This window comes from Fukomys damarensis, unplaced genomic scaffold, assembly GCF_012274545.1.
Source record: "Fukomys damarensis isolate Sample0158 unplaced genomic scaffold, DMR_v1.0_HiC HiC_scaffold_38, whole genome shotgun sequence".
Taxonomy (NCBI): Eukaryota; Metazoa; Chordata; class Mammalia; order Rodentia; family Bathyergidae; genus Fukomys; species Fukomys damarensis.
In genome coordinates, this window is record NW_022900950.1 from 12,508,829 (window position 1) to 12,519,311 (window position 10,483).

A 10,483-nucleotide genomic window follows, 5' to 3' on the forward strand; every position below is an offset into this window, starting at 1 on the left:
GAATTTGGTATATTTTGAGTCTCCCACAAAGGCTCACATAGGCTTGGTCCCCAGGGTGGTGGTGAACCTTTCAGAAGTGGGACCTTGTATGACTGCTCACCACTGTCCATGCTCCTGTGAACAGTGGAGCAAGGGAGAGCTCTCCACAGGCTGCTTGGAGACACACACACACACACACACACACACACACACACACACACACACACATATATACACACACACACAATGTGATCCTCACATACACTAAATGCTTACATTTTAAAAAATGTGTTACAGTAAAAGATATATTGCCATTAATCTCCCTCAATATGCTCCCTGTCACTTCTTAACAGACACCATTACTCCTGTGCTTTTTTTAAACAAGACCCCAAAAGTTATCCTTATGAAATAAGATTGATAAACTCAACTAGATTAATATTTAAAAGATACACTAATCAAACCAGTTCTTTTTATATCATCATCCTATAATGGTTTCTCTTTTGATGGGTTTTTAACAGCCACACTTAACACAAGTTCTTTCGAGCCCTCTTCTTCATTTTTTTTTAAATTTCTTTATTTTTATTATTATTATTTTTTTTGTAATCCTGTTGGCTCTTACACTAAGAATCCTGTTAGTCAATTCAGCAAGATTCCTTTTTTCATGTCTCCTTTTAGTAATTTTATATCTACTGACCCTTCAGTCTACTTTTTGAACTGCAAATCCCCATGTGCCCTTGTTGTATTTGGAACTGAGCACAGTACTGCCAGCATAGTATCACCTCCTGATTCCAAATCTATAGAATTCATCCTTACTTTGTTCTCTCATGCTCTCTTGCTCTCTTTCTTTCATGGAACTTCTTGAAATACGTAGCTATTTATGCATTTATTAACTTCTAACCCTCCTAATCAAACTGTAAGTTCCCTGTCTGTTTTGTGTGTTACACTATGCTTATATACTGGCACGTATTAGGGCATCAGTAGGTTTCTGTTGAATGAACACATTAGCAGCTTATTATTGTTAAAAAGCCAAGTAATTTCATAATTTCTTCTCATTTGAAAGGATCAGAACAGGCAATATGAAGAATGATGTCCAAATGTTTCTATACCAAGTAGGAAGCAATGCAGCCCTACCCACATTTATGTCTAACTTCATACTACACCTCTACATCGTTCATCTTCCTTAGCCTACAACTTCCCCCATTCCCCATCTATCAGTGGTCACTGTCTTTCGTCTCTATTCCAATTTCATTCCTTTGTTCAGTTTATTTCACAAATGAGTTATTATAACTTCCTAATGTATTTCCCCACATCTTGTGTCATCAACTCTCCAATGTATTTTTATAGTGCTGCAAAATTAATCTTTCTTAAACGCTGTTTTCAAATATTTCCTAGCTGAAACATATCTGATGGTTCCTTTGTGTTATAAATGCAATCTTATCCTCAATTTACATTTCAAAATAAAAGGTTTAAATAACTCAGGCTTAATTTTTCTTTATTATCAGCATGAACATGTAACAGGGAAAACTAAATATGTTACTAGAATAAACATTGCTCTTTGTTACTCCTGTTTCATATCATCTGCTGCTTTTCTATCTAGATTATTTTCTCCCCAAGTCTTCTAACTAGTGTGTGAATATGCATAACATCTGCCGATCTTGAGCCCCAATTGTAAAAGGATATCTGTTACATATGTCTAAGGTTTTCTTCTGCAGTGCATTGTAGAGATTTTATGTTTGGGTGAACAATGTAAAAAACATGACATGTGGGTTATAAAAATGTATTTCATTGCTCTTCAAACTATGAACTTCACCAGGCAGGGGCTCAGTCTTATTTCATTTGCCCTGCTCATGGTACTTAATACACTGCCTTGCAGTAAACTGAATGATACCTAAGAACTGCTTAAATAAAACTAAACAGAAAAGAATTAAAATCAAACATACTTACTTGCCCATCTCCCATGGTGGAAAGCAGCATAAAGGCGGGATATGTTTTTGTTGTTCTTTTGATTCAAGGACTGCTGTCACATCTCTATATTGACTAGTTAGGTAGTTGTTCAGGAAGATCATGAAATTATAGATTATGTATGCCTCATAGCCGTCTCGGAAAGTATTCAAATATATGGCAGCGCTGGGTTTTATCAGAGCTAGCCACTATCAAAAAGCACAGAAATTAAACATAGTTGCATCTTAGGTACAATTTATGGTATGAAAATAAGCTAATTTAAAACTTGAGGTGTCTTGTCACATATTTATATTAAACACTCAATAACAATTTATCATTCTAATGGCTACCAGACAACCTGTGAAATGAAGTGTGTCTGTGGTGCTGGAATCAAATGCTAAGCACATGCTTTATCACTGAGCCACATCCCCAGCCATTGGAAAATAATTTTAGAGAGTAATAAACATCTTACACATAGATAAATAAAAAATAAATGTTTGGGATAAATAATGAACATGAGAGAAGCTAAATTGAGTTCTCAAAATTAATCTGAAAATCTTCTTGATATGAGCATAGAAAATGCTGCTACAGCCATTTTCTTCATATCTAATCAAATTAGAGCCACAGTCATGTCCTTAGGGCAAATTTTACAAAATTCATTTGGTTCAAATGAAGATATTTGTAACAAAAAAATGAAAAACCCTCCATCTGTACTGAACATGTAGCAATCTTTGGGGTCACCATTCCCTCAGTGATAACAATTACATACACAGCATTTGCACTGGGTCAGGTGTTACAGGTCCTCTAGAGAGGACTTGATGTGCAGAGAGCATGAATGTACATGGAAGGGAGCATGTAGGTTACATGCCAACACTACCTATTTTACATCAAGAAGTTGAACATCAGCAGAGGTTGAACATCACAGTAGAACTGCAATTTAATATATTACATTCTTTAAAGGACTAAGAGCTACTAATCTGAAATTTTAAAAAAGCTGAGATATATAGAATTTTGAAAATTCAATGTATCTGCAATTTTATTTTCTATTATCATACTTCACACCTTCTTATCAACATTAAAAATAAGTGAACCTTTTTGTTTTCTTACTGAACTCCTCATTGTAGATATACTTCCATGACCTTAAGTATTCTCTTATAAGCATTGTTAATATGAACAAATTCTGTTCATGAAATAAAACAAAACATACTTACACTATTCACACTATATATAGGAACCATCCAAAGGATTCTATTTGGAAAGCAAAGAATAAATTTAAATTACTTTATGTTATATTTACAATAGAAGCCAGCACAACATTAGTAGAATCAAAATAGAAGATTGACCTGATAATTGCCTGCTGCAGTTCTGGCTGTGTATAATGCATTGCATGTTGTAAAATTCTCCGCAGTGATATTACAACTGCTGTGACTACAAATATACTGGCTAAGGTCCAAGCCTTGGTGTATATTCCAACCTTGAGAAACAAAGGAACACATTAATAGAGATTATGATAATTATACAGTCCAATAAAACATGACTACTTCTTAAATTTTCACTTGATTACAAATTAAGATCAATATTTTCTAAATGTTTAAAGGCTAATTTTATTTCATCTTCCAAAATAAAGAGCCTGTTTGTGATTTTTGTAGGGAGGGGGCGTATTTTTCTTCATGGACTTGAACATTCCCTCATGAAACTTCTTACAGCAGGTTTTTATAATTAACAATATTAGCATTGTGTTCCACACACACAAACACACACACACACACACACACACACACACACACACACACCTTCCACCTGCTTATTCTCTGCCTTTTTACTTTGAATATTGTGATTGGAGATGTATAGAAACTTTCACATTTTCTGTAAATATAAATAATTTTTAAGGGTTTATTCCTTTACTTCCATCCATACAAAGTTAAAAATCTACCAATATTTTCTTTCAATGTTACTATTAAGTATTTGGTTTTCCTGCACTGGGGATTGATCCCAGTCAGCTATATACCAGTCTTTTAAAAAAGTTTTTTTGAAGAGAGGCACAGTGCATGGAGCTTTCCTGCGGTCCTTGGCAGAGGAACAGTGGGAGGGGCAGCCCCCTTCCCCACACACACCCCTGACCTCTTGTCTAGGCTGGTACCTGTATTCATAGCATAGAGGTACAGGGAGTCATAAAGGGCATTGTTCTGAGCTCTAGCCTTGATTTTTCTTTAATTCATACAGTTAAAGGTGATAGATTAATAACTACCACAAACTGTCATTTGTCTAAGCTGTGCTTAATGCTGTTCTGTTGTTGATTGTATTACATGGGCTAAGGTGCTGTGATTGATTTGATCAATTGTTCTACCTGGTATAATGAAAAGGAGATTGCCTCAGAGTCATTAGAGACTCAAAACCTAAAGGCAAGCTATAACAGGAAGAGTGAAGTATTAACCCAGAAATTAAACAAGGACAGTACCAACTACAAAAATAGAAATGAGAAGACATTCAAGTAAGGCACAAGCCCAAACAAAGGCTGTCTGTTCATCAAAGGCAAATTCTGAAAAAAATGAGGTGGAAAAGCCTGATAATCAACCATGTGGACATCCTGAACTGATAGCACAGGAAGTAACAAAACAGATGAATGAGGCTCTAGAAAAATTCAAAACAGAAATAATTTCCATGATAACTACAGAGATGGTGAGTGCAGTGAAAGAGTCTTAGATACTGTAGAACTGAAACAGATCAAAAAAATACATGAGCTCAGGACCATAACAGAAGCCATGAGTGCCCAACATAGGAAAGAAATGGAATCCATGAAACGGATTCAGATGTCCAGGAGATTAAAGACTCTATTGAAAGTATATATAACAGGCTGAGCCAATCTGAAGACAGGATATCAGATATAGAAGACAGGATGATGGTCAGTGACCATGAAAAGAGGGATCTATTAAAAAAAAGTAAGGGAACATGAGAAATCAATCCAACAGCTCCTAGATGATGCAAATAAGAATAATATAAGACGACTTATAGGAATTCATGAAAGAGCAGAAGAAAGTACAAGTGACATAAAAAAAAAAACTGTTCACAGAATTGATGACAGAAAACTTCCCAAACAGAGCAAAATAATTTGACATACATACAAGTAAGGTTTATAGGACTCCAAATAGTCATGATCACAAAAAAAAATCTACACCTAGTCATATAATAATCAAGATCCCAGAAACTAAATAGAAGGACAAAATAATATAAGCAGTTAGAGAAAAGAAACAAGTCACATGCAAAGGAAAGTCTATCAGAATCAGAACAGACTTTTCCACCCAAATCCTCAAGTCAAGAAGAGCCTGGAGTGAAGTATTTCAATCCCTAAGAGAAAACAAGCTCCAACCCAAACAGATGTATGCTGCAAAACTCACTCTCAAAATTGATGGAGAAATAAGATACTTCCATGACAAAAAACACATGAGAATCTTCATGAAGACAAAACCAGCACTCCAAAACAATTATAAATAATATCCTAGGAAAAGACAATGAAGGTCACAATTTCATGAGGCCCAACATAGCAAATCCAGGAGGCAAGGCAAGAAATTAGAGAGAGGGAAAAATTAAAAAGAACAATAGGAAAATCACATGATGATGATAATTCAATACATATCACATATCCATCAAGATTAATGGCCCCAGTTCACCAATCAAAAGAAATAGACTGGCAGAATGGATTAAGAAGCAAACTCCAACAATATACTGTATACAAGAAACACATCTAGTTCAAAAAGAAACTCATAGACTGAAAGTAAAAGGATGGAAAACAGTTCTCCATGTGACAGGACCCCAGAAAAAAGCAGGGGTAGCTGTCTTCTTTGAAGACAAAGCAAATTTCAAAGCAAAACTAATTAAGAGAGACAAATAAGGTCACTACATCCTTGTAAAGGGAATAATCCAAGAGGAAGAGATGACAGTCACAAATGTATATGCAGCAAATACTAATTCCTCCAACCATACAAAACAACTAATAAGAGACATGAACAACCAAATATACACTAATACAATTGTAGTGGGAGACCTCAATACCCTACTGTCACAAATAGATCATCTAGACAAAAAATCAGCAACAAAATACTAGAACCAAGCTTTTGAATGAATGGGCTTAATGGACATCTGCAGAGTGTTCCACCCCACAAAATCAGAATATACATTCTCTTCAGCTGCACACAGGTTATTCACCAAAATAGACCACATACTAGCTCATAGAAAATGTTTAAGTAAATGCAAAGGAGTTTCAGTTATCCCATGTATATTATCAGACCATAGTACAATTAAACTTGAGATCAATAGCATATGAAACCGCAAGAACTTCACAAACAATTGGAAATTGAACAACACTCTCCTGAACAACCAATGGGTCACAGAAGAAATTACACAGTTTTTACAATTTAGTGATAATGCCTATACAACACACAGGAATCTATAGGACACAATGAAAGCGGATCTACAAGAGAAATTTATAGCAGTGAATGCCCACACTAGAAAAAAAGAGTGAGCTCAAATAAACAACCAAATGCTGAATCTTAACCTTCTAGTAAAAGGAAAGCAAGAAAAACCAAAAGCTCATACAAGGGAGGAAAGTATAAAGATCAGAGCAGAAATCAATACAATGGAGACCAAGAGAATAATATGAAAACATCAATGAATCAAAGAGTTGGTTTTTCAAAAGAATAAATAAAATCAATAAACCCTAAGCTAACATTATCAAAAAAAAAAAAGAAAGAAAGAAAGAAAGAAAGAGAAAGAAATGCAATTAGGAATGAAAAAGGTGAAGTCACCACAGATCAAGGAGAAATCCAGAGCATCATCAATACCTACTTCGAGAAACTGTACTCATTTTTTTAAAAAAGCTTCTGCACTGCAAGAGAAACCACCCACAGAGCTAGGTGACAACATACAATATGGAAAAATTTTTTTACCAGTTCCTCAGACAAAGGTCTACTATCCAGAATATATAAAGAAATAAAAAAATCAGACCCCCAAATTTTTAAAACTCATTTCAAAAATAGGCATCTCTGAAACAAAAAAGTAAAAGCAGCAAATAAGCATATAAGAAAATCTTCAACATTGCTGGTCATTTGAGAGATGCAGATGAAAACAACACTGAGATTCCATCTCACCCCAGAAAGAATGGCTGCTATCAAGAAATCAACCAATAACAAATGTTGGCAAGGTTGTGGGGAGAAAGGAACCCTTCTTCACTGTTGGTATAAGTGCATACTGGTGCAACCACTGTGGAAAACAATATGGAGATACCTCATACAACTAAGATTAAAAGTCCCATTTGACCCACCTATTTCCTTGCTGGGCATCTTCCCAAAAGAATTAAAAGCACCATACTACAGTGATATATGCTCACCCATGTTTATAGAGGCACGGTTTGTAATAGCCAAATCTTGGAAACAGCCTAATTGCCCATACACTAGAGACAGGATAAAGATTTTTAAAAAATTATTAAATGGAGTACTACTCAGACATAAAGAATGAGAAACTAGAGATATTTATAGCTAAGTGGATGTACATTGAGGACATACTCAAGTGAAATTAATAGGACACACATGTGTAAATACTGAATAGTTTATCTAGTGTGATAAACAAAATGCATAATTGATACTGTGTAATAGGAAAAAATGTCTGAAGGTGTAGGGGATTTAAGAGGGGTAGAGGAAAGCTAAGAATGGAAAAGAAAAAATAAGAGAAAGGGAAAACAATGGAAACAAAATCTGTAAATAGGGAAGAGTGGAGGGGGTGAAGGGTGGGCAGGGGAATGGGGAAAAAACAAGAACCAAATATATTATGTAAAGGTATAAGATCCCAATGATGACTGGAACTGTACTGTATACCTAAAAGGTACCAATAAAGAAAAAAGGAAAAAGAAAGTTTCCACCACCTCCCAGAAGGACCACTCTGAGGACCAAGCCTTTAACATATGGGCTTTTGGGAGAACATCCAACATCCAAAGTATAATTAATATATATTAGTTTTATAGTGCTATGTGTTATAAACTGAGAAAATGTGCAAAAAATGAAAACTTTAGAAATAAAATAAAAATCGACTAACAGTTTCAAATATTTTAAAAATAAATTTGAGATAGGGCCTCTCTAAGTCTCCAAACTGACCAGAATGGGCTCCAATTTATGATCCTCCTGCATCAACTTCCTGGACTTCTGGGGTTACAGGCTTTCCCCGCCATCCCTGGCTCTTATAGTTAAGCATCTTAGTAAACTGTCACATGAAGACAGCAACAAACACTGGGATCCTGGCCTGCTAAGTTCTTTGTATCAATGCTCTTGTATCTCTCTCAATTGGTAATGAGGCTACATTACTAATCCAAACAAATTAGAGTTTATATATACTACTTCTCATACAGGACATAGTAATGTACGATATTATCATTTTTTTAAATCTCTAATATCTCCTAGGTAAATACTTAATTAATATTTTAGTTTTAGAAGCTCAGTTTGTAAAAACACACTTTGAGTCATCTCATCTTTAAGTAGAGCTGCTTCAAAAGGAGTAGAGGGGAACAGAGACAGCAGTTTCCAGCCAGTCTCCCTGGGGAGGAGACAGCAGAACTGCCAGTAGCAAGGGGGCAAGGTGAGAAGTCTCCTGTGCGGCCAACTGCACACACTCAGGTAACACAGGGAGGGAAATTTTAAATAGCGCAGATGGTCATCTTGCATCCCAGTAAATCAGGATCTGGCCCACCATGAGCATGGGATGAACTACACAGACCTCCTCATTTCTGTTGTCTGAGTTCCCAAGGACTTCTTGACAAGACAGCACTGTGATGCTGGCGTTTAACGGACACTGTTCATATAAAAGGACCCCAAGTACATCTAGTACATCACAGACAAACGTGACACTGCCTTAGGTGTCCAACTGCGAGCTTTATTCCATCTGAGCTGCTGTTGCACAAGAGAGAGAATTCCAGGCAACACCGACACTGATCATCTAAAAGGTGACAGCAGTAACTCGACCTGTTGAGCACCTGCTCTCCGCTGGACACAGTGCTAAGGATTTTAGACAAAGACACATAAACTCAGTGCAGGAAGGTGAGAAGAATGGTAAGGATGTTGGGTATCAAGCCCTTAGCACAATGCCACTTTGACCAAGTAGCTCTGTGCCTCGGTTTTCACTTCTATAAAAGGAGGCTACTTCTTGTTCTTTGAGGATTTTAAGAAGATTAAAAGAAATCATAGCTGTGGCTAAATCCTGGGGAGATATTCTAGTCAAAATCTCTGAACTTGCAGAAATTACAAGGAAAGACTTACCATACTCTCATGCTCCTCTCTACCTATTATGCCATTTATTTCTCGGGCCCCTTCACTCAATACTCTCAAAGCAAACATGAAAAAAAAAAAAACTCATCATCCACTCTTGAATCCTCTTTTACACCTATACTCATTCCTCAGACAACTCCATTCTGGTGCTGTCCCTTACGACCCCACTGAGACCATTACTAAGACCACCAGTGACCTTGCTGTTTATGAAAAAACAATGGCTATTAAGGCAGCAGCATTGGACACTGTCCACTATGTCCTCCTTGAAACTTCTGGCATTCACTTTTCAACTGGCTGCTGTGTTATCTTTTTTGTAATATGCTCTAAATATTTGTACTAGGTCCTTTGCCATTCCATTTTCTCTTTGATAATCCTGTCCATCTCCATGGTTTTGAGTAGCATCTACATTCTGACAATGGTGCTGTGGATCGAAGTCTTCCCACCCCCTAACTCATAGGCCCAAACCATCTGTAACCTGTAATGTGACTTATTCTACTTGGAGACAATGTCTTTAGGAGGCAATTTGGGTTAAATGAGGTCATAAGTGTGCGGTGCTAACCCAATATGGCTGACTGGTAGCCTTAAAAGAAAAAGACACACCAGAGGGCTCTCTGTTCACCATGACAGGACAAAGCAAGAACTCAGCCATCGACAACCCAAGGGAGGCCTCCCCAGACATCAACCCTGCTGGCAATTTAATGTTGGAGTCCAAAACAGTTTCAAGAACTGTGAGACAATAAACTCCTGTTTTGTAAGGCACCCAATTTATGGTGTTTTCTTATGAAAGACTGAGCTGATTAAGACAAACTCCTAAGTTTTTATCTGTGGTGCAAACCCTTCGGAACTCTATGCTTGCATATCCAACTGCATGTTTGACACACCCATTTGAATGTCTCTCATTAGGCCTTATATCCAAAAAGGAAGTCAATTTCTCTCAAACCTCCTAAACCTTCATTTTCCATCTCACTAACTGGTGCCACCATTCATTGAGTCATTTGAGCCCAAAACATCAGAATTATCTTTGATTTCTCTTTTTCTCTCACTGTCTCTTCTCCCCAATCCAATCTACTACCAAGTTCTATTTGTTCACTTCCAAGGATACTTAAAATCCAGCTTCCCCCTTCACTTCTGCTATCCTGATTTGGACCACGAGATTGGGCACTGACTTTCCCAGCCAGCACAAAGGGCTTCCTCATTTCACTTCCCCTTAGTTTGCTGCAGCCTTTAGACTGGTGTTTTGAAGACTGCTTTTCCTG

The 10,483-nt window shown here is 36.7% G+C and overlaps 1 protein-coding gene across 5 annotated transcripts in view; it reads right to left on the reverse strand.

Annotated features, from left to right (window-relative positions):
- Positions 1-10,483, reverse strand: part of LOC104874374 (transmembrane protein 184C) — a 101,569-nt gene that overhangs the window by 4,197 nt on the left and 86,889 nt on the right. For 4 of the 5 annotated variants that reach the window (XM_010641394.2, XM_010641397.2, XM_010641393.2 and 1 more), the window contains 3 exons: positions 3,264-3,394; positions 3,132-3,168; positions 1,924-2,129 (listed from right to left, as the gene is read on the reverse strand). In XM_010641394.2, coding sequence (XP_010639696.1) covers positions 1,924-2,129; positions 3,132-3,168; positions 3,264-3,394 — 374 coding nt within the window. The remainder of the gene's footprint in view (positions 1-1,923; positions 2,130-3,131; positions 3,169-3,263; positions 3,395-10,483) is intronic. The other variant, XM_010641398.2, reaches the window with a different exon arrangement.